This window comes from Clytia hemisphaerica, unplaced genomic scaffold, assembly GCF_902728285.1.
Source record: "Clytia hemisphaerica strain Z4C2 unplaced genomic scaffold, Clytia hemisphaerica genome assembly, whole genome shotgun sequence".
In the NCBI taxonomy this organism is placed as follows: domain Eukaryota; kingdom Metazoa; phylum Cnidaria; class Hydrozoa; order Leptothecata; family Clytiidae; genus Clytia; species Clytia hemisphaerica.
This window is the reverse complement of record NW_027103300.1, coordinates 882267-907393: the sequence shown is the minus strand read 5'-3', so window position 1 is coordinate 907393 and position 25127 is coordinate 882267. Positions and strand designations below refer to the sequence as shown.

The 25127-nt window shown below is 35.7% G+C and overlaps 2 protein-coding genes across 2 annotated transcripts in view; both read left to right on the top strand.

Annotated features, from left to right (window-relative positions):
• LOC136811139 (NEDD8-activating enzyme E1 catalytic subunit-like) overlaps positions 1 to 25127 on the top strand; it is a 47624-nt gene that overhangs the window by 7213 nt on the left and 15284 nt on the right. The window contains exons 6-18 of the mRNA XM_067067757.1: positions 268 to 355; positions 2491 to 2577; positions 3307 to 3389; positions 3997 to 4077; positions 7535 to 7578; positions 7877 to 7953; positions 10267 to 10277; positions 12040 to 12109; positions 12576 to 12678; positions 13219 to 13386; positions 23440 to 23476; positions 24137 to 24218; positions 24815 to 24910. Of these exons, the coding sequence (XP_066923858.1) occupies positions 268 to 355; positions 2491 to 2577; positions 3307 to 3389; positions 3997 to 4077; positions 7535 to 7578; positions 7877 to 7953; positions 10267 to 10277; positions 12040 to 12109; positions 12576 to 12678; positions 13219 to 13386; positions 23440 to 23476; positions 24137 to 24218; positions 24815 to 24907 (1024 nt within the window). The 3' untranslated portion in view covers positions 24908 to 24910. The remainder of the gene's footprint in view (positions 1 to 267; positions 356 to 2490; positions 2578 to 3306; positions 3390 to 3996; positions 4078 to 7534; positions 7579 to 7876; positions 7954 to 10266; positions 10278 to 12039; positions 12110 to 12575; positions 12679 to 13218; positions 13387 to 23439; positions 23477 to 24136; positions 24219 to 24814; positions 24911 to 25127) is intronic.
• LOC136811642 (uncharacterized) lies at positions 19015 to 21347 on the top strand. Its single transcript, XM_067068270.1, has 2 exons — positions 19015 to 20066; positions 20377 to 21347. The coding sequence occupies exon 1, from the start codon at positions 19343 to 19345 to the stop codon at positions 19937 to 19939; it is 597 nt and encodes a 198-aa protein (XP_066924371.1). The 5' UTR covers positions 19015 to 19342; the 3' UTR covers positions 19940 to 20066; positions 20377 to 21347.

The following is a 25127-nucleotide window of genomic DNA, read 5'->3' as shown; positions in this document are numbered from 1 at the left end:
TAGTAGAGAATCGATAGCTTGAAAATTAAAATAGATCATTGCATAGGAATCAAAATAAGTCATCAATTTGACTTTAGACAGTCGACTATCTGTTGACCTTTTTTAAATATGAAAGAAGACAATACAGAAATTGACCTTCTAACCTTCTAAAAAAAAGTTTCAGGTTTACTTAACTTGAAAAAGGGATATTTCTAACAAATGGTTCAACCAAGACTTTCTCTTATACAATATTTTCAATTCTTATATTTTTGTTGATCTCACCTTCAGCCACATCACAGCTAAATTTGGACACATTTCAAAGTTCCTGAACACAAATGGCCCAATGCAACATCCAGAATTTGAAGCTGCCCCAATTGTAAGTGATTGATATTAGAATTCCTGTGATAATATTATGAAACGTTGTAATATTTTCGCAAAATGGACATTGGATAAAATGATAGAAATTGCTTGAAATGGGTGTGCTTCTTTTAATCAATTTTATCGTTGTCAACCAAGACAAAAGGCAAATCTTAAAATTATTCTCTTAGGAAAGTGAGAATTTGTTTCTTTAAGATGAAAACAAGATTCGTTTTTTGGGTCAAGTGAATGGATCTCTCCTCTATAAGATGAGTTTTAAGATTTCATTGTCAAAGGCTCATCTTATAGAAAGATTTTCACTATGCTAAGACACTCATTTTGAGATGGGTCCTTCTGCTTCGACAACAGCAAATGTTTTTTCCTTTTTTCGTTTCAGCTGTTGGACCTACCCCGGTGGGGTGAAGGTCCTATAAATTCACCTCTGTCCGTTCGTCCGTCTGTCCGTTCGTTACCAGCTTTTCTCGAGATTGAATCATAGGAATCATTTGATTTTTGGTACAAAGGTGCAAAACGGTAATGGCCAAAATGTGACGGAGCCCAATTTTCGAAAAAAAATTTTTTTGGGCAAATTTGGGCCAAAAAACGGCTAAAAAACGGGTTTTTTGGGCTTTGTGAAAAATTGGATCATTAAATTTTTTTGATTTTTTGCATGAAAGTAGGGTACCATCATAGGTAAAAGATGGCTCAAGCAGATTTTTGCAAAAAAATTTATTTGGCTTAAAAAACGCATGTTTATCTATAAGAATCACTATTAATAAGCATACATTAATGTTCTTAGTCAAATTACTCAATTTTTTACGAGATAGATGTTTTCTTTGCTCACGAGGGCTTACTTTTGAAGCATATGTGTGTTTAGACATGAAATTTTGGTTGCTTGGCGTGTTTTTATAGAAAAACTGGCCAAATTCGATATTCTTTTATAAGCACATTATCAATTACTTAGGTATTAGCTTTTCTCGAGATTAGCTCTTTCATTCTTTATGATTTTTTGCACAAAGATGCATAACTATAAACCCTCGAATGTGACTGAGCCCGATTTTCGAAAAAAAAATGTTTTTGGGCAAATTTGGGCCAAAAAACGGCTAAAAAAAGGGTTTTTTGGACTTCGTGAAATATTGGATCGTTGTTTTTTTCTGATTTTTTGCATGAAAGTAGGTAAAAGATGGGTCAAGCAGATTTTTGTAAAAAAACTTTTCAGCTCAAAAAACGCATCTTTATCTTTAAGAATCACTATTAATAAGCATACATCAATGTTCTTAGCCAAATTACTCAATTTTTTGATGAGATAGATGTTTTTTTTTATGCTCACGAAGTCTTGAATATGAAAGAATACGAAAGAGCATGAAATTTTGGTTTCTAAACGTTTTTTTTTATAAGAAACAAACGACTAATTTTAATAAATCGTCACTATTTGTGTTCTGAATGATTGTTTAACGTTCATGCTCACGTAGATATCTTACTATACTAAATGAGTTTATGAAAAATGTCTGTAACGCTAGCCCAGTAACATATGTTAAGGTTTCTAAAATTTGAACGCCGCGGCTGGAAAACCTATCCACCTTTGATACAAAAAGTCTCGCTCTAAAGGCCGGTTTCCACTTGCGCGCGCTACGATCGCACTTTTGGGCTTCAATCCTTATTGCTTGAAAAAAAGATTACGTCATAAAAATGTAGCGCGCGCTTGAAAAAAAAGTTGAACACATTTCAACTTTTTTCAACCGTTACGTCAGTTCGCGCCAATGGAGTTGCTTCATTTCTCTTTTGACCAATAGCGTGGAAGCTTTGCTCGAAAAAGCGCGATCGAAGCGCGCGCAAGTGGAGACCGGGTACCCTCCATAATTTTGACAGGGTCACTGTGGCATTTCATTGAACACAAACTTCCGTTATCTTAAAAAGACATATCATCGAGGCTTACAGACACAAAATTTTGACTAATGTAGAAAGTTTAGAAGTATAATTTTTATTATTGTATTCGGCATTTTAAGCCAAAACGATGTCAGGCATTAACCCACATTATAGTATTTTAAAGGCTTTTGATGTGCAAGCAAAACCGTTAACCGGCGTTTGCGACGACGGGAACCGTCTAGTCAATTATATATGTGTTAAATGCATAACTAGGTAGGTCCATAAAAGTATCACTTGTTGGATTTTATTCGAGAAAATGTCAACATTCTGGTCATTGGTGCTGGCGGTTTAGGCTGTGAACTACTTAAAGACCTGGTAAAAATTCAGTGATATATTCGGTGATGTAAACAAAAGACTTTGGATTAACTAAAAGCTAGGGGGACTGGCACCATAGCCTGTATAGAAAACCCTGGTCTGGAAGCTTTTTGTTAGCTTTTTCCTTTGTTAATATCAAAAGATAAAAATCGTTTTGCTCAGTTTTTGATCAAGTTACCAAGTACTCCTCTTGGGATTGGTTTAAGATTCAATCACATGATCAAAAAGTGAGCAAAACAAACTAGTTTCTCAACGCAAGTTCAAGTGAAGAACAATGAAAATAAACAATGAAAAAAAAAAAGACTTTCAGACCGGTGTTTTTTTATACGAAATATGCTGGCACTAATGCAAAATAGCTGACTGCATGTGCCTGAGCTTAGGGTGTATCTTTTGAAGTAGCCAAAACACACTGTTGTGAGAATCGCATTATATGGCTGACAGTTGGATGGATTCAATGGACTCAAGAAAACCTAATAAAATTTGCAAAAAATACATTTTAAGGAAATTATAGGCCAGGCTATTTAGAGCAAAATATGAAGGCAGTGTTTCTTTGACAGTTTAAAAATAATTTCAAAAATTGATAAATATGGGATGGCTAATAAGATCTGTGGTGCTGAAATTAATATAAAAAACGAAGGACCTTTATTAGGAATAGATTTGTGTCAATTATTGAAATGAAAACATTGGCAGATTTGTTGCTTTTACTGATCATTTCTTTCTTTTCAAAAGGCATTGAGCGGATTTCAAAACATCAGTGTGATTGATATGGATACGATTGACCTCTCAAACTTGAATCGACAATTTCTTTTCAGGTACCCTTGTTGACACTCCTCTGTTCATAGTTTTAGCACTTTGAGCATCTAAGCTCTAGTTTAGAGGGCCGACTTTCTGCCCTTCCCATTGTAATTGTTAAAGCAGGCAAAATGTGAGCACTATATGTTGGGAGTTGAAATCTTTGCTTTAAAAGGGTTGAAAGAAGACATTGCATTGACGTCAAAAGAGGGCAAAGCATTGACTTTAGACAGCCAACTCTCTGCCAACTTCAATTCGCAATTAGAATAGGCGGAGCAAAAAGTGGGCCGTCTTAACTAGAGCTAATTAATTATTATTACATATTGTGAGGTCATCGAGCCTAAACGTTTTTTAGGTTTTATATCCATTTTTACTAATTCAAAATACTGAAAAGCATTGAGTAGAAATTTCACGTGGGAAGCCCAGTAATCTTTGACTTTTAAATAATCTTTTGATTGTCCTCATGCGGTCTACGCTAAGCCTGCTTGACTATCTTTATCTGAACTGAACGAAACGATGGAAGAAACGGGCTCGAACCGAGAACCCCTTTGTTTGTGTTTCCGATCACTTAGCCCATCTATTTACTCATTATTTTACTATCATCTTTATTTTCATTCATTTCCACAGAGCTAAAGATATTGGCAAACCAAAAGCTGAAGTGGCAGCAGCATTCATCAATAAACGAATACCAAGTTGCAATATCACACCGTATCTTTTCATGCTATCTATAGCTGCTGATTTTCTACAAAGATGATAATTTTTAGAATAATTCTATAATTCTATATAATTATTCTAACTAGTCATAGCTTTCACTAAATGCCCACGCAGAAGATCATGTCATGCACTTGAAGCTTTTAATGCTTTAAAGATTAAAGTAGTAAAAATAATCAGGAATAATTGATTGATTTAATTATTGAATGGTTGAAAAAATTATATTCCATTAACACAATACTTGAAGAATTCATATACAACTAGCCGGTACCCGGCGTCGCACGCCGGTTAAGCTGTAGCTGAACGCACTCAAAGTCCTTTGGATGTTGAAGCTGGCTTGAAAAAACGATCAAATGAATAAAAAGATATATTCAAAGTTTGACTTTAACCCTCCCCCGGAGATCTTTTTCTCGCTTCGCTCGCATTAAATAGTTTTCGACAATTTGAGAAAATGTCATGGTAAAGAGGAGTGAAATGTAGAAATGACAATTCTTTAGGAAAAAGCGGGAAAGCCACAAAGAATAGTGCAACTTTGTTTTTATCAGATTTAAAAAGATAAATAAGTCAATTCTAAATTGCTCTTTCTAAACCCTTGTCATAACTTTTCGAATTTAAACATGTAAAATGTCGTACATAGTTTTTAACAGTATCAACCACTTGAATGTTTTTATATGAAGAAAGAGATGGGCTAATTTCTTCTCTTGCTTTTTATCGCCCTTTCCATGCTGTTATTGTTCGACAAACTTTTTAAATTTATGTTTTGATTTACATTCGAAATGTTCTTTTCTATAAAAGAAACTTGTTTTGTTTTGAAAAGAATTCAAATGTCATTAATAAATACGATATACGATCGTTAAATACATTCGAAAACATTTCAAACAAAAGAAAAGAGAAAAACAGGATCTGACAAAGGTGGGCAGAAATTAATATTACTAAATGTATATGGGCCTTAAATTTCAAAACAAAGGCTAAATAAAGTCTAAACCAGGCTTTTGCAAATGGCGCGAATCCAATAGAACAAATTTGTGGAGCAAGAGACTAAAAGTCATAATTCTAAAACACAAACAAAGCGAAAACGAAAGTGGTGACAAACAGACAAACAAAGCACCGCTATTAATATATAGATATAAATATAATATAATACAGCTTGATAATTTGATAAAATTTAAGGAAAAGCTTCTCAAAAATATATTTCAAAAATTATGGTATCATTAGCTTACTGGTTTTCACATCTCCTGTTTGTTTTTTTCTCCCAGTTTCTTTCTTACAACACTATATGTCATGATTATTATTCACAATAGACCTTTTCTGATAATGCCGCAGACATCTTAGATTGTAGGCAAAATATATAGCGGTGAATAAATCAACAAGGCAACCAATCAGAAATAGCTTGTTTTTTTTCATTGGCTGCTATATTTCAACATATCTCTGTTGCTACTTTGCCTAATAAACAATAGTCAAGAGGATACTGCGTATAAAATTTATCAAAAAGTTCTGCGCTATCTTAAATTAGGTGAAATAGAAACCAATCCTACTTAAGGCCCGGGCTCCACTTGTGTACGCTGTGATTGCACTTCTCAAGAAAAATCTTCTATGTTGTTGGCCAAAAGAAAAATAAAGAAATGCCATTGTGCTTCATTCAGACGTACAGTCTCGAGAGAAAAGTTAAAATGCGCCTAAATTTCTTTTCAAGTGCATAGTACTTTTTCATGATGCAATCTTTTCTCCAAGCTGAAATGATTGAATCCATTAAGATGATCGCAGCGCAGAAAATGAAGAGACGTACCTTCAGGAAGCTAGACTTTTTGAGTTTATAGCTAGCTATATACTTTCACTTTATGGTGTTTCTGTATGACTGTCTGTGTACCTAGTCTAACCACTGTTAAATGCCTTCGGGAAGGTCTCTACTAACTTGGAAAGCCAGAATTGGAGCTATTTCACCAAACCACTGGAGCGTAAGTTATTTAGGCTATCACAACTGCATGAAAAAGTTGAACGTGCGCATGTAAAGTTAAACGAGTAAACAAACTTTTTTCAGGTTTTTGAAATAGATTTACCACACTGAAAAGACAGTAAAAACACTCTAAGTGAGGTAAATTATTTTGAAGACCAAAAGAAAAAGTTTGTTTACATTGATTGATATTCAACATTCATTCAACCACGTTTGGATTCAACTTTACATATGCGTACGTCATTCAACTTTTTTGTACTTTGCCGGTATCTTTGTTTTACTAAGTTAAGAAGGACTTTCTCGAGTTACGACCATATGATGGTATTTAAAGCTCAAGAAGCCCTATAAACAATAAAGGTAGTTATTAATAAAATAACAGACAAAAATAAATAAATTAGAGTTTGAACAAAAATATCAACTGTACATTTGAAAACTTGAGCAAATTTCTTTAAAGATTCCGGAAAAAGAATTCAAATCATTGCTGAAGTGAACTTCTGACTAAATAACAGTAGTTAGTATTCAGTTTCAAAGACAAGAAACTAAATTTGACATACCAAACACTTTTTCCAGTCAATGAATCAGCTCATCATTATAATCAGTCTGCCATTTTGTTTGTTTTGATATGCACAAGTAATATTGTAATTTGTGTTATATCATACACCTGTTATAATTTGCATTTATAACACTCGCTTCAGCTTTTCAGTGGTAAATCAAAACTAATAACACGTAATATGTAATAATGGTAATAGCATATAATAACGTAATATGAAAATATTTATACAACCGTCCCGAAAAAAACCGAATATTTTACGGAAGAGACTAACTACGGGGATGCTTGCGCGACAACAAACAACAAAATTTCGAGATTCCAGTCCAATATCTATGCGTGAAGCTATGAGTGCCTCCTCGTCGCTGCGCTCCTGCGGGGGCAAAAATTATCATTTTTGTAGAAAATCATTGTTCAATCGTTCTCAAGTCAATCCTATTGTTCAGTGACGTCTTGAACGTCTCTGGTTTTCTTAAAAACATTTGTGACTTCCCAAGTACATAATCAGATCAATCTATCAGACCGGTCTTTAGAAAGTCTTCTAAGGGCCGTTGCACATATGACCGGTAAAAAATTACCAAATGGCCGCTAGTTAATTCAGTGGCAGTTCAGCGGTCCATAACCTTTATAACAATTTCTATACTAATATATAACACTAACGAGCGGCCAGAACTGGTCTAACGAGCGGCCATGAGCGTATACGAGCGGCCAGAGGGCCGTTCGAAATTCGATTTTCCAGAAGGTCTGTAGGCTGATCTAAAACAAAACTTTGACCACTACTAGCAGACCGGTCCGATTTTCAGGTACTTTAAGTCGATTGGGGAGTCACATCTATGAACCAAAAATGATTGGAATGGTGCGGTGATACATGCTTCCTTTTGAACCATCATTTCTTTTGTGAAGTCAGTCTTTTTTCAGCAATTGATTTTCTTAACTGCCAATATTTTAGTGCATAGATATTACAATAAAATTCAAGATTTCGATGAAGATTTTTATAGAAGTAAGTCTCGAAAAAATATTTCCATTATCAAAGTAAAAACTCTAATACAAAGAAAAGCTACATTTCCTGTATTCGATTCTGATGTTAACCTCTTTGTTAGTGAAGTCGAATAAATAGCATAGTGAAGAAAGGGGTCTGACCCCCTTCTTAAATGACCCCTCCCCCTTCTTGGCATCCCCCCTAACCTTTAAAAATGCCTATCCCCCAAGGGTTTTCGAGAAAAATAGCTAACAAATATATGGTGAAATATCTTAGAGAGAAAGCGAAATAATAAACTTCTTTCTTCTTTTTGACTCAGACTACTCTAACAGAAAACTTCCTTTCATGAAGACCAAATTTCATAAACTGTGCTTGAAAAAAATCTACAATATATATGTAAGCCACCCTTCTTAAACTATCCCCCCTTTCTTGCTATTCCACCCCCTTTTTCATGAAAATTTCTGATCCCCCTTTCACTTTTCACCCCCGAACTATGTATAGTTTTGAATAAGACAAGATAAAGCTTCTGGTATTCTTATTCGTCAGAAGTAGATATCCTTTCCATGGAAACTGTTGGGTGATATGAGCTCACCATTGAAATAAATGGTTCTCTCGAAGAGTCTTACGTTTTCAGCCATCCTTCGCAAGTTTTCCATTTCATGATATTTTTGACTGTTCAAAAACATACCGACGTCAGTACGATCAAGACAAGATTTGACGTTAAATTGTGTGTTTTAGTCAGAGAGTTGTTTTGTTGTGCGCAGATATGTAATTTTTGCGCAGGTATGTAATTTCTGCGCAGATATGTAATTAGTTTGCGCAGATATGTAATTTCTGCGCAAATATGTAATTATTTTGCGCAACTATGTAATTTCGAGCTGCGCAGATATGTAATTAAATTTTTGCGCAGATATGTAAAACACGATCTTTAAAATCAATGGTACCCCCTTGATAGCTTTTACCATTACTTTTACCTTTTTTTCGACTTATAAGGTATTTTAGCTAATTCCTATCAAATACAAGAAGTAATATCTTATAACAACAATTTTTAGCTTTCGGTGATTGGTTCTTTCAAAGCAAAAATGGAATAGCGCCTTAAATGAAAGTAATTATTTTTCTTATAAGAATCATCGTTATAAGAAAATTCTCTATAACTTTTCAACCACTAAGTTTTAGCTTTCGGTGATTGGTTCTTTCAAAGGAAACATGGAATAGCGCTTAAAATTAAAGTAATTATTTTTCTTATAAGCATCATCTTTATAAGAAAATTCTCTATAACTTTTCAACCACTAAGTTTTAGCTTTTGGTGATTGGTTCTTTCAAAGGAAACATGGAATAGCGCCTTAAATGAAAGTAATTATTTTTCTTATAAGCATCATCTTTATAAGAAAATTCTCTATAACTTTTCAACCACTAAGTTTTAGCTTTCGGTAATTGTTTCTTTCAAAGGAAACATGGAATAGCGCCTAAAATGAAAGTAATTATTTTTCTTATAAGAATCATCTTTATAAGAAAATGATCTATAACTTTTCAACCACTAAGTTTTAGCTTTCGGTAATTGTTTCTTTCAAAGGAAACATGGAATAGCGCCTAAAATGAAAGTAATTATTTTTCTTATAAGAATCATCTTTATAAGAAAATTCTCTATAACTTTTCAACCACTAAGTTTTAGCTTTCGGTAATTGTTTCTTTCAAAGGAAACATGGAATAGCGCCTAAAATGAAAGTAATTATTTTTCTTATAAGAATCATCTTTATAAGAAAATGATCTATAACTTTTCAACCACTAAGTTTTAGCTTTCGGTAATTGGTTCTTTCGAAGCAAACATGCAATAGCGCCTAAAATGAAAATAATTATTTTTCTTATAAGCATCATCTTTATAAGAAAAATTATTTATAACTTTTCAACGACTAAGTTTTAGCTTTCGTTGAATGGTTCTTTCAAAGCAAAAATGGAATAGCGCCTTAAATGGATGTGACTATTTTTGTTATAAGCATCAGCTTTATAAGAAATAAATCAATAACTCTAGATAGACGGTCATATACCTTTCGGTAATTAGTTCTTACAAAGTAAATTAGGGACGGCGCATAATATGATCATATTTATTTGTCTTATAAGCATATACTTTATAAAGAATCAAATCAATAACTCTTAATAGACGGTGATATACCCTTCGTTTATTAGTTCTTACAAAGTAAACAAGGGACAGCGCACAATATGAGCATATTAATTTTTCCTATAAGCAACTACTTTATGAGAATCAAATAACTCTTGGTAGAATAGTATTTACCTTTCGGTAATTACCGTATTCCTACCAATACACGCTCCTTCTCTGAGAAAAAAGACTCCCTCAATGGGAGGTTTTAAAATTTTTAATTAACACCCTTTTCTTTAACACCCTTCCTCAAAATTACATAGTTGCGCAAAATAATTACATATTTGCGCAGAAATTACATATCTGCGCAAAATAATTACATATCTGCGCAGAAATTACATATCTGCGCAAAAATTACATATCTGCGCATAACAGTTTTAATACAATTTTTTGTCACGGGACCCCAGGCTTGCCCCTACTAAAAAGAATAGATATCTTTAATTTGAAATCTAAATTAAAGTTAGGAATTTTACGCATAGGGCTTTGCCGAATATTTATGAAAAAGAGTGACTCATTTTTGTTCATTTTCTTTTTCAGATTTAGGAGATGGATGAATGGCATGGTGGTATGTATGTTGTCTCTTTAGTTCCCACAATTCTCTTGTTTGTTTGTTGGTGAAAATCCTCTCCGCTGTAATGTGCGTCAAGCATTGTCTAAAGGCCGGTCTCCACTTGCGCGCGCTGCGACCGCATTTTTTGGCTTAAATCCTTTTTTACTTAAAAAAAAGAATACGTCATAAAAATGTAGCGCGCGCTCGAAAAAAAAGTTTTTTCAACCGTTACGTCAGATCGCGCCAATGGAATTGCTTCATTTTTCTTTTGACCAATAGCGTGGAAGCTTTGCTCGAAAAAGTGCGATCGAAGCTCACGCAAATGGAGACCTGCCTTAAGTATACAATAGTGCGAGGATCAATATGTTATACGTTTGGTAAGTTTTTTTTTGCGGAACTAATTTTTGCGGTTGACACCCACTTTTTGTCGAAATTCTCTTAAAAGTTTTGGAGAATTTATAGCAAAAAATGCATTTCGCAGAACTTATTTCCGTGGTAGACACCTCAAAACGCGAAACTTAGTTCCCTCAAGGTAAAATATTCCAAACTTGGTCTGGTATTTTTTAACCAATCGCCGAACCCTTCTGTTCATACATAATTTGTTCAAGAAACCTATTCATGATAATGCACCTCTGCAATTTCTTCTGTTATCTCATCACCTGATTGGTTTGGGTAGGATACGAAAAAAGTTTTTTTATTACGTGAGATGATACACCTTTTCCCGGTTAGCCGTTTCGTATAAAAAGGAAACATACTCTGCACATTTTTTTGTTTGTGTTTTTGCTTTTAGGCAATGGAATGGTTTGTTTACTCGAAGTTTTGGTGACTTTTTATACGAAGCAGCTAGCCATAAAAAGGTGTATTACAGTGGTGCATCATATCATGATTACAAACTTCTGAATGAGATGCCTTTAGTATGAATAGATAGAAATTGTCAGTAGCCAAAAGCTGGGAAGGGTAGTTTTAGAGATATCAATCTCATCAATTATTCTATTGTCCTTACATTGTCAAAATGACTTATTGTGACAAAATAATGATCTGATGATCAAATATAAAGCTTCTTAAATGAATTTCAACAAAAAATTTGCCACTAATCAATTTGATGCCGAAAATACAAAAGGATAGAAATTGGCACCCCATTCAAGCTCCAAGAGCGTTGAAATGGCTGTTCTACACGTTTTGCACGTGGCTTTATAATTACTGTAGGTGAGACAGGGGTGAGCTTTACTATTCAATTCGATAAATAAATGATCATAGGAGAAAGACTCTAAGGTGGAGAAAGAGGAAAAACTCGATAACCCAAACTTATCTGGTCACCGGTCGTGGTCGCTGGTCGTGGTCGCCATTTCTGGTCGATGTTTAGAAACTCCGATTATTCGCACGCCGCCCCCTGTTTTTTTTACCCCGCCCAAATTAAAAACTCAAGATTGGTATTGGGACCAGTACGCCTATCTCGGTGCAATTTTTCAGGATCTATTTCAGCGATTACAGATTATATATTTCTGGTGATAATAGCCCTTGGTTTACTGAAAACATTCCAAATAGCCCTCACTAAGTTCAGGCTATTTTGATATGTTTTCAATGAACCTCGGGACTATTATTCCCAAATCACCCTCCAAACCATGTTATTACTAGTACAAATTAAATTGTACCAAGGACGAATCAATGCAATACAGTTTTATGTATTAAATGCGATAAAAAGTGTCAGTGTCAAGAAAATTACAAAAGAAAACTAATAGCTGTTTTTGATATAACGATTCAAACATATTTTGCCCAGGTTTCAAAGGGTCATATACCCTGGACGAACAGCTTGTATAGAATGCAACCTCGACCTTTATCCAAAACAGGTGAGAGGTTTTCTCCGTGTAGTTCTGTGCTCCCAATTTTCCCTGATTTTACTAACTAACTAAATCTTTGTTAAGTTTATATCATCTTCAACACTTTTGTAATTTTGTCTCTTCAAAATTTCAACATTTATTCCCCAGCAAATAAGAATCCTTTCGATTGATAAGCGGGATATATTATTGATTCGGTTTGTATTCTTAAACAAAAGGGAATAGTCTTTAGGTAGCTTAGGGTTTTGTCTCACTAGTATAACAAGCTGCTAACAAGCTGCTTCTAAAGTAATAATAAACATTTAAGTCTTCCGGACAGCTGTCCTCCGTCTTATGGCTACGAAAGAGGTTTTGATTGTTTTGTCTGATCAGAGCATCACTTTCACCTTTTAGAGCAGAGCAGAGCGTGTCGTGTGATGATTGGATGATTGAAATTCCTTATTCTTGTATTTTGAATTGTATATTGTTTCGTTTTAAGGTAAACTTCCCACTATGCACGTTAGCAGAAACACCTCGGTTACCGGAACATTGTATCGAATATATCAAAATAGTTGTCCGGCCAAAAGAATTCCCCTTTGGTGGTAAGCTTCTTTGATATTAGTCAGTTTGGCCTATTCAAAGCGAAATGATACTTCATAGTGAGGAGAGGTTAAACTTCATAGAACGGGCTCAATTATTTCTGTTTCCCAGTGGCATGCTCTCCGAATAGGTAGATTTGGGTATACACGAACACTCTGGGAAGCGGGGTTAATAGATATCTTACATATAGATGTATAAACCAAGATAGATCTACTCTGTTTTCCTTATAAATGGCAGTTGAAGCAAAATAACCTGCCTTCTTTGCTGAAAGTAGATCATAGCTCAAGTAAACAAATAAACGCGAAGCGTCGAGGCGAGAGAATGCAATGGACTTAATTATTCATATTACCGGCACTAAACTATGTTCTACTTATTAAAGATGGTGGATTATTTTGCTCCAGCTAGGGACGGGGAAGCTCTTTCTAGTGTTTTATATAAGATATCTGTGGGTTCTCTCAATGAAATTACTCAACGAGACCGACAGATTAACTTATCGCATGTGTCTCTCTATCCTTCAAAAGTTCATTTTCTCAAAATTTAAGGTGGTGTGAACATAGATGGGGACAACCCTGACCACATCGCTTGGATTTGCCAACGTGCATCTGAGCGAGCGCAACAGTACGGTATCGAAGGCGTAAACTATCGCTTGACACAGGGTGTTATCAAAAATATCATCCCAGCGGTCGTCTCAACTAATGCAGTAATTGCAGGTACTTATTTTCTTCAGTGTGACCGCTGGCAGTATAGACCTTTGCATAAATTACGTTACGAACATCACTTGCCTCGTTTTGAAATTATTGCCATGTTGATTAACTCCCAGCGGATTTAATTAAAGCTACTTTCTATTCATAAAAAAATCATTTGATGTCTCAAGGGACATAATCACCATGGCAATTTTTTGAATACGAGGCAAGTGATGTTTGTGACGTAATTTATGAAAAGGTTTGTTAATTTGACCCCACCCTTCCCGATTAAGAGGGATTGGTTTATACTCATCCCTACAATCCTGGCCAAAATATATTGAGAATTTAGCTTATTTCCTCGTTTTTCAAAATTTGGAATTCGGGCGAGAAAGTCGTTTTTGGGCTAATTGATAAATTTATTCGAGTATTTCGTTTTGGGTGGGGTTAATTGACTTCCAGGCTATATTCTGAGCCCTGTTGGACCATTCTGGGACTTTTGAATCCTCAGAGTCTTAAGTCTAATGTTAAAACTCAGAGTTAAAACTCTATTCGTCTAACCTAATTTAGAGCGCTTCCAAAATACTTGTGGTTATAAGATTTCGTGGGAATTTCCCTTTTGTCTCAAATATTATGGCCAGGATTGTAGCTGTCAACATATTAACAAGGCGCTATATCCTTCTTTCCAGCGTTTGAACGCCGTCCTTCACCCATTAAATACCGTCAATCTGCATCTTGAAATTCTCCAGTTGTGTTTAAGTTTTTATAAGATGCTCACGTAATTGGTTATTCAAAACAATAGAGATGACGCGTTCTTTAGAAAAATATAATAAAAGTTTTTGTTTGAATAGTTAACGACCAATCCAATGAAATCCAAAAGCAGGTGCCTTGAAGGAGCTACATGAATATGAATTCGATGACTACAAAATCGCTAGCCAAGTTAGCCTAGATACAGACCAAGAGCGTGGCATTGTCATATTTGTCCATATCTCCATTAAACACTTGGTAATCGATGTCAAGCCTCCAGTGACTTTCAATGAAGTTTGCATGATTGAAGTACAACTATCAGGAAAAGATTTGCTCGCTGTTGCATGCATTTAACGAAGCTCAACTAGATCTACGTCCTCCAACGAAAACAACAACAACCTAAACTTATTGATCAAGTCCATTGCATTAAACAAGAAATATTCGCACAAATGTTTGTTAGGTGATTTCAACTTTCCAACAATCAATTGGGAAAACTGGACCACCCCGCATCTGGAGGATAGCAAAGAAGAGAAATTCTTAAATGTTTTGAGAGACGCATATCTCCATGAACATGTTAATGAACCAACTCGATGTAGAGGAACTGATGCCCCATCCCTCATCGACTTGATCTTAACAGGCGAAGAAAACCAAATTAGGAATCTCGACTACCTAAGACCACTAGGAAAAAGTGACCACAGTTCGTTGGTCCAATTTCGTTTGCTACGCATACTCCAAACCTACGCAAACAAGGTTCATCTATGCTTCGGCCAATTTCAAATTAATGAAAAATGACCCGACGTTGAGGGAATGGAAAGAAGGTTTCAAAAATTCATCCGTGAATAAATCAGTGGAAGATCTTTGGGAATCGTTCAAGAAAGTTGTCATTGATCTCAGAAATCGATTTGTCCCTTTGAAAGAAGTTGGAAACGATTTTTGGAGGAAAAAAGGTAAAGTTCCAATTAATAAGAATCTTCAAGATGAAATCAAGTTAAAGAAAACGCTCCATAGAAAGGTGGTTAAGATCTGCACCTCTCGACAGAGATCGTCATCGTGCCAATTACACTATTGTAAGAAACAGAGTTAATCGTTTGATGTCAAAGGCCCACAGGACTAATGAAAAAAGCATTTGTGATAAATCCAAGGAAAAGCCAAAGATATTTTGGTCTCATGTAAGATCTAAACTTAAGTCATCAAGCGGAGTCTCACCACTACTTGAAAACCCTGATGACAAATCATCGATTAAACACGACGATCTCGACAAGGCTAACATCCTACAAAAACAGTTTTGCAGCGTCTTTACCAATGAGCCCCCAGGAACGATTCCCGTTCCTACACGAACGGAGATTCAAGTTGAGAACATCATCATAACAGAAGATATGATGAGAAAACAGATAAAATTGCTGGACGTGAGTAAATCCTTCGGTCCGGATGATATACACCCGAAAATGTTAGTTGAACTGATTGACCATCTAGCCGAACCCCTGTCTATCATCATGAATAAGAACTTATCTGACCTGAGGGAACAATACCAAAAGATTCGAAGATGGCACATGTGACTCCAATTTATAAAAACAAGGGTGCCCAAAACCTTGCGATAAATTACAGACCTGTTAGTTAGACTTCAGTAGTCTGTAAGTTAATGGAATCATTTATAAGAAAGCACATTATGAAGCATCTAACTGACGAAAAGCTTCTAACCAACAAGCAATACGGCTTCATTAGTCGCCGCTCCACCGTCACACAACTCCTAAATTATTTGGACAAGTGCTGTGAAAGTATAGCTAACGGAAGTGTTGTTGACACTATATATTTCGATTTTGCGAAAGCTTTTGATACTGTTCCCTATCGCCGTCTACTTAAAAAGCTGAAAGGATATGGAGTATCTGGAAACATCTTGAGGTGGGTAGAGTCTTTTCTGACTGACAGAAAACAATTGGTTAAGGTTAACAAAACTCGATCTAAGATGGATGATGTTATCAGTGGTATTCCCCAAGGAAGTGTTTTGGGACCACTTCTCTTCGTTATCTACATCAACGACCTCCCTGACAATGTGCTGTCTTCGATTCTCCTATATGCTGACGACACGAAGATTTTCAGAAAAGTCAACTCGATTGAGGACTCATTACACCTTAGCAACAAGACATACACAAACTTGAAAAGTGGTCAAATGATTGGCTATTAAGATTTCACCCAGATAAGTGCCACGTTCTCACTCTCGGTAAAAATTGGAATATTGTCCACGCGCACCCTTATTCACTTAGAGGTGAACAACTTGACGTGTTTTCGTTGAAAAAGATCTCGGTGTTCTGATAGACTCTGACTTATCCTTTGAAGAACACATATCAAAACAAGTGAAAAAAGCTAATTCCATTCTAGGAGTCATCAGAAGAGGTTTCGAAGACCTTAGCCTTAAAACTTTCTTCACTCTGTACACAACCTTTGTCAGGCCTCATCTCGAGTATGCCCAATCTGTATGGTCACCAAAACTACGTAAGGACATCAACTTAATTGAGGGCGTTCAACGACGTGCCACTAGGATGGTCAGAAGGTTAAGTAATCTACCATACGAGCAGCGCCTACGAAAACTTGACTTGCCTTCTCTCGAATTCAGAAGACACTTCGGAGACATGGTTCAGATCTACAAACACTTGCACTTCTACGATAAGGACACCACAGTTGGAAAGTTTATTCGCAGGGTGCGTCCATCTCGAACTCACGATTACGAACTGATACCAAACTTTGCAGACGATGGATTTAGAGGTGTCCAGACCAAGTCGTTTTACTATCGATGTGTGACAGCATGGAACCAGCTACCAAAAGAGACTGTTAACTGTTATCCCGTAACAATTATCGTACTATCATATAACGCCTATACTACTGTATTACACGCATTATAAACGACTCCAGTCTAGCTAATACGAAAAGCTGTACCATTGAAAAGAGGCCCGGAATCTTCGAGTTAGCGATTTTCGAGTTAGGAATTTTCGAGTTAGCTAAATTATGACGTCATAAAAGTGCAAATTATGACGTCACTCGACTCTAACTCGATTTTTTATTTTCAAAAAATATTTTTCGAGCTAAAATTAACTCGAATTTTATTTTTCGAAAAAACCTTTTCGAGTTAGCTAACTCGGAATTTATTATTTTAATTTTTTTTTGTATGGTAGTAGGTAAATCAAAAAAAATTCGAATGGTTTTATTCAAAATTCGAATGTTTTTATTCATAATTCGAATGTTTTTATTCGAAATTCGAGTGTTAGTTTGGAAATTCGAATTCTTAGCTCTACGGTCGTCGAAGCTCCAAAATACAAATATGAATAAACCCGAATAAAGTAAGACACTCCAATCTCTTCAAAGGAATTGAAGCTAAGTACCTGAAAAAGATAAACGCAAAGGCCACGCAGTATCGAAAAGTGAAATGCCAAAGCTGAAGAAAAGTTATTGGTTTGTTTTAACGTCTTACAAAGGAACAACAACACTCCCTTTTGAATTTGTAGAATCATAAAGAAGTAATGTTAGAATTATTCAGTATGACCCCCAAAATGTACCGTATATACATAACTAAAATACCTTGAAATGATCTGCATTATCTGTAGAACTGACAAAACAATTTTCTGGAGCCAAAGTATAAGCAAAGAATACCCAGTGTGGTAAAAAATCATACATGAGTGTCGAAAAGTCGAAGTTCAAGCATCAAAATGTAGTTTTATAAAGCAAAATTTTGTTGGTGCACCCAGAAGATACATCAGGGCACTTAAATAATTTCTCATCTTTTACAAAATCTCCACTCCACATTAAACAAGAAGAAAGGAGGAAGAAAAACAAGCAAACTTCCTTCCGCCTACTTCTTTTTCGAATTTTTTTGGATTTTTCTACTACCACCATGCAAAAAAATCCGAGATAGCTAACTCGAAAACTTGTGAACGAAAAATAAATTCCGAGTTAGCTAACTCGAAAAAAGGTTTTGTGAAAAAGAAATTCGAGTTAGCTAACTCGAAAAGTTTTCTTCGAAAAATAATAATCCTTTTTTGTAAATGACAAAATCGAGTTAGAGTCGAGTGACGTCATAATTTGCACTTTTATGACGTCATAATTTAGCTAACTCGAAAATTTCTAACTCGAAAATTCCTAAATCGAAGATTCCGGGCCTCCCATTGAAAATTTCCCAACGTCTTTAGTTTCGCTTTCATATCAACGAAGCATGTTCAATGGGAAATTCCAATTGGACATTCCTCCTCTCAAATTTTATTGATAAACACAAAACATAATGCCATTTTTTTTAAATCGCTTGATCGATCATAGAAAGATGAGATAGGGAATACTACCGTAAGAGAGAAAGTTGGTGTTGTGTGTTTTTATTTTGAAAAACAAGGAAGATGGCGAGTTCTATTGGTGTCCAAACTATCGTACAGAAATTATCTATGCTGCAACCAAAACCAATTGATCCTACAAAATGTGATCCAAATAAATCATTGTATTGGCAGATCATCAGGAACAACCAAACTGTATCGAATCGTCAAGCCAAACAATTCAATTTGGGGAACACCCTTACGTTTAATGACCCGATCAAAGCTGCCATGTTCCTCCTTCAAAGAGAGTACGGCGATTCTGCACTTTTCAAGAACGATGTACACGAGGCTGTCTTCATACCTCCAACGTTTGTTTCACAGCAATACTCAAAGAAATCGACCGTTGCCATTCTGGATTATGAAGTCAAGAAAGATATGGACAGACTCTTGGATAATTTGAAAATACAATCACCAGGTTATTGGTTGACCAAAGAATTACAAAACTTTATGCAGACACAAAATGATATGAATCGGATTGACACGAATGCGTTTGACCAATGGGTTGTAAATCTCAAAATCATGTACCTTGTTGTTGTTGTGCTAAAAACTGAGTACGCTAATCTACTTTCTACTACTGTATATCAGACCGAGGAAGTTTCATTCAAGCTTGCATCAATGAAATCCCTTCGACCACACCAGAACCAGCACTGAAGGTTTTTCTGAGAGAATCTCAAGGCAAAAAGAATTTCAAAAAGCTTCTTAAACAAAAGATCGAGGAGAACCCACCACAGGAATCAAACATTCGATGGATCTTCGAATTGGAGTTGTCAGAGTTGGGAGAGCAACTAGAACATTGGTTTTATAATCAACTTTCACCGTTAAAAGATGACATTCTCCAGGACACAGTTATCCTTTCGTCAGTCAATTTTTTAACAAATGTTCGAAACAAGATGCATAAAGAAGCAGATTTCTTAATCATTTCCTGGCAAAGAAAACTCATCATTTCCGTAGAGATGAAACGCGAACTCACCAACGATCGAGTTTTCGACCAATTGGATTTGAACCATCAATTACTCGAGGAAAGATTAGGTGACCAACTTCAACCTGGATGGACATTCTTCCCCGTTGTCTGTGTCCAAAACAGTTCCATCTCAATCGCTAGTAATCATTTCATCACCATGGAGACTGTAATCAAGCCATGGTTGGCGAGCATCCTCGATAATTACCTAATCGTTCAAATCACTCAAAAACCGACTCCACTCGATCAAGTTCAAAAGCTGTTGAATATTATCGTCTTTTCGATTCATGTTTCCAAGAAGGACCTCGTTGCACCCATAACCAGCTCAAACTGGGTAGAGTACATCCAAGACGCCATCGAAAATGTTTCAACTAGTGACAACATTTTGTTTTATTCCAACCAACAGATGGCGGCGTTGAACAACACTGATCCACGTTATAACAAACTGATGATTTCTGGCCCATTTGGTGTGGGTAAAAATATATTGCTGAGAGACAAAGCCATACAACTGAATAAACAACCGGAATAAACAACCGGAATATAAAGGCAAAGTTATGTATGCACTTGGAGAAAGATCTTTTCATTTGCTTTACTTTCGAATGAAGGTCGATTTGGAGGAAAAGCACGGGATTAAAGTGGAAGAGATAATCGTTCAGGTCAGTGGTTTTTGTATATTATTTTTATCCAACTTTCACTGTTAGATTTGAAAGCCATTTTAAGGAGAAGGACTTTATACAATATATAGCTCTTTATAACGCCATTACCTTTTTTTCTGGTTAACCTTCCATCTTCACTGTTCAAAATACAGTAAATTCATCTGCCCAAAATTCGAACGACTTTTCTCTTTAATTGGACATTTTTCTTTTTAGGTTTACTTATCAAAATGCGTGGACTGCCAATATTTTGGGATAGGCTTTTAATTAACTTCATATTAACAATAATATCTATGTTTTCAATCTTTAATAGGAAACTAACCACGAGCAACTGATCAAACAAGTTAAACAAGATGGCATCAAAGCCCTGTTTAGTGATGAGTTTGACACCAAAAACAATGTATCGATGAGGAAAATAATGAAGATGGTTGATTTCTTGTGGATCGTTCCTTCGACTGATATTTTGCACTACAAAAACTTTCAAGTATGGAAAGACGAATTTAGCTTTCTCCTTCTCTCGCAGAATTTTCGTAATTCGCGAAAGATCGTAGAAATGACAAAATTTCAAGCGCTCATTAATGGTTATCAATACAAAGAAGGTATCGTTATGCCACCGTATAATTCCCCAGCAGGCTGTGAACCAATATTTGTTGATTCCTTTGGAAATACGAAAAAAGAAGCACGAAGACGAACTAAAGATGGAATTTTAGTCATCGACGCTAGAAACCATGACAAAATTTACAATCAGATAAGGGGAAAATGGAAAATATACGTTACACATCGAAACGATTTCACAGAACAGGAGAATCCATACAAATTTCTTCAAGAGGGGAATGTTTTGATTGTTGATGAGTACACATGTTATGGATTTGAATGGATGACAGTCATCTTATTTGAAGGGAAGAGCGATCCATCAGCAACTTATCATAGCTGTAATGAAATGATGAGATGCAACACAAATCTTACTCTTGTCATGGAAAAAGATAAGTAAGCCTGGTAGCGAGGATGGTGGACAGTGACCTACGAACGCTCATTAAAAACACGGATTACGGATTTTAAGAATGTTAATAGTACTTATAAAATTATAAACCTTTATGAGCCTTTTTTACACCGGCCCTTATCGGTGTAATCTTTTCGTCGCTTGGGTAAAATATGGCCAGCTTAAGGGATCGGTATTGAATACACCTTTTCGACCGTAGTCGTGCGGTCAGTTGCTTGCCACTTTATTATTTAATTGTCCCCCTAAACTCGATCCAACCCTTTATTTCTATACCTTTTTCTATAGGTGCGAAAAAAAGACTGGGACGGTTTTAGGATGGTAAAACGTCCGTTGGTAAAACATTCCGGCGCGGCAATTGGTGGCTACACGGTCGAAAAGGTGTACACGTTTTTTTTTTTAAGAAACTAGTTTTACCAAGCAGCCTCAATGTTTCTTAAGAAATCGGCCTTTTTAGCCTTAAATGTTTCTGACATGTTTCTAAACTTTTTGACATAATCAGCCTATTTTTCATGCAAAGATTGGAAGGTTCTAAAAAAACCGTTTTAAAAAGGTTATTTACTCATTCTCAGCCTCAGCATGTTTCTTAGATGTTTCTTAGTTTTTAGGCATTCTGAGCCTCATGTTTCTTAAAAGTGTGTTTCTTAAAAAAAAAAGACGTGTATTAGAGCCGGGCCAAAAATGAGCCTTATCGTAATAAGTGACTGGAACGAGTGAAGGGTATATAAATTTCAACGTATTTTTTTTAACAGTATATCAAACTTTGCAGATTAAACTGAGTGAAACAAAAAAGCTTCACATTTGTTTTTTCATAAATAGGTCAACAAAATTTTCAAAACCCTTGGATGTTCTTAACTTTTGGAGTTCTAAACACTGCGTCTTCTAAAGCCTAAAATATTCTACAAATATTCTGACTTTCTCCATTTAGTGAGTATTTTTGTGCAATCTTCATTTAAATTGGGTGTTTTTAATAAAGAGCCCTCAAATCATATAAAATACTCTTAAATTTGTTTTAAATAATTTGGCCAACGAAATTTTATGTCCTCAGCTAGTTCTTTAAAAAAACGTGTATAATGTCCGAAAAAATATGTTAATTTTAAGTTTAAGATTTAAAACTTTACGACACATTTTCTTAAATTTTTATTTGGAATTTTTATTTAAATCATTAGGATGATTGAGAATTCCCTAAACAATAGTTATTTAAAACCAGGGCGAAATTTAATCGTATTGAAAATATTTACAGAAAGCCCAATAAACAAATGATTTTTTTGTGCTTCTCCCAAAATTAAATTACTCAGATAGTTGTAAATTCCCTAGCTGGTATCAAAAATCAAGAATGGTGCTTTCTGATGCCTTCAATTGTTCTTAATTTTTTTTTAATTGAAATTGGCTTAGTAACGCATAATTTCTAGCATATCCATGATGCATCTGAAACCTTAGGTAACACCTAGTAATTTTAGGCAACCCCTTATAATTTAGGTAACCCCTTATAATTTAGGCAACCCCTTATAATTTAGGTAACCCCTTATAATTTAGGCAACCCCTTATGATTTAGGTGACCCTGAGGGGTCCAATAAATTTTTCTTCACCTCGAAAGAAAACGTTTTTAAAAAATGCCTGAAAAAATCAATTAGTCTGTTGAATTAGCGGATTTCTTAGGCGGGAAATTTTTTAAGTCAAATTAAATGCCAAAAAAGTCAAAATGTTTTTACACCTTTTTTCTACTTATTTACCCCTTCGATATCCCCTGGTCATTACGTAGTCAAATTAAAGTCGAAAGGTCAAATGAAGGTGGAAAAGTCAAAATGTTTTTACACCTTTTGTTCTACTGATTTGCATCTTGGATATCCCCTGGTCATTACGTAGACATCTCAGCTGACCCCTTCGAAATTTATGAACATAATTCAAATGCAAAATGGAAAAGTGTAGTTGTTGTGTATTTCATTTTGCGCTGTAGGCCAGAGTTATCTTGTACACAGTCTAGAATTAATAAAAACAACACAACTTAGAGATTTCAAAAAAAAGTGACCCCTACATCAATTGCCCCCTGGATCAAACAAGGTGCCAGTTGTCGCTTGACCTTTAATCCCCCACTCCAGACAAGCAGGACGGTGGTCCAGCCATATAACACTAAACCGATACGACGTTCTTGCTTCAATAAAAATTACGTATCCCGGAATTATCCACGTATGTATGAGTTAAGTTGGGTTACTCTGTACCAGAGTGTATCTCACGTTTATCGCTATTGCCTCTACGGCAATGAATTTCGAAATTAGCCGTAGACACTGGGTCTGTGTACAGACAAGGTTGGGTGGTCTCAGCCAAAGAGATTTTGCGGAAAATCTAGTTAAGCCTCTTTGTCTCATTCTCGTTTTTCAGCAATGTGTGTCACCGAAGTCTTCAAAGCTATCACTTGGTGAGATTGATTGATTGATTGATTGATTGATTGATTGATTGATTGATTGATTGATTGATTGATTGATTGATTGATTGATTGATTGATTGATTGATTGATTGATTGATTGATTGATTGTTTGATTCGAATCATTAATTAATATATAGTTTCGAGATTTGCTAATTCTCTATTTCGTTATTCTACCCTGCTCTTTCATTTTAGCGACCGTAGTGTAGTAATACCGAGTTTATGTATTTGCACTTTTGAGGACGGTAGAGTGACTGAAGCGATTTGGAAAAACCCGCAATTCCGCCCCGCAAAATCGAGGACGGTAAAAGTGCTGATTTACCGTCGTCCTCAGCTGGTCAGGATCTTCTCAAATTAGAACCTTACCGTCTCCGCCGCTGGAAAACACACATACATAAACTCGGTATAAAGCATCCGGCTACGGTTCGCAAGGTTGTGCGTTCAACCCTCAGCCGGGTCATACCAAAAATTTCCAAAATGGTACTTGATGCCTCTGAAGGGTCAAGGGTAAGTGGAGCAATCCAGGGAGAAAGAGTGGCGCCCTCCCCTACTTTTGGGTAGATAGCTATCGAAAGAGGATCCTTCGGGTCGCCTCCGACTGCGGTCGCAGACTTACTTACTTCCGTTACTTACTACTTCATTTTATACACATAGTTGCTACAAAACCATGGAGAATTACACGGTGTTTAACAATTCACAGGGCGTTTATACGTACACTTTCGAAGCAGAGAAGAAGGTATCATTTTTTTGTACCGTTTGTCGAAAGGGCGTGGTAGAAACAGATCTTAAGAGTTATGGATCTTAACGCTTGGAGTTTATGTATTTGCACTTTTCAGGACGATAAAGTGACTGAAGCGATTTGGAATAACCTGCAGTCCTGACCTGCAAATTGAAGGACGGTAAAAAAGTGCTGATTTACCGTCGTCTGCGTGCAACTGGTCAGGAACAAGTTATATTAGAACCTTACTGTCTCCGTCACAGTAAAACACACATACATAAACTCGGTATTGTCCAAGATTGGGGGGCCTGTACCATGATTACACCAAAAGTATATAGTGACTATAAGGAAGGTGTATTGAAATAAATTTCTATACCGAGTTTATTGTTCTACATATGCAATTTGAGCTTTATTAAGCTCACTAACATTCTGCCGATTGGTAGTGTGAAGGTTTCGATCACAGACTTACACTGCAATGGACTGTGTTCGAATCCTAAGCACTTCCAGGTAGGGTTTTAGGGGAATATGGTGATAGACTCTCTACCTCCACTTAAAATAAAATGCCTCGAATATGAAAACATCTCAATATTATAGAAGAAATTTTCATCCATTAGGAAGATTGTCCAGTGTGTAGTAGGAAACCTATCGAACGTAAAGTGGAGATTCACTTCAACCCTTGGCGAAGTTATAGAACAACTCAAAAATGAATTGTAAGTGTTCTTACTTTGATATCTTCTTTATGTACCTTAAAGGAAGGAATTTTGGCGGGAATTTGATTTGGCGGATGGCTGAAAAAATTAGATTTGAAGGGAATTTAATTTGGCGGGTGGCTTGAATAATTAGATTTGAAGGGAATTTAATTTGGCGGTTGCAGGATTTTTTTTGGCTAAAATCGTTATCAAATAAGCAAAAAAGCCTGAAATAGCA

Excerpts from the sequence above, each read along its gene's own strand:
- LOC136811642 (XM_067068270.1), top strand. The coding sequence starts at position 19,343 with ATGCATAAAGAAGCAGATTTCTTAATCATTTCCTGGCAAAGAAAACTC.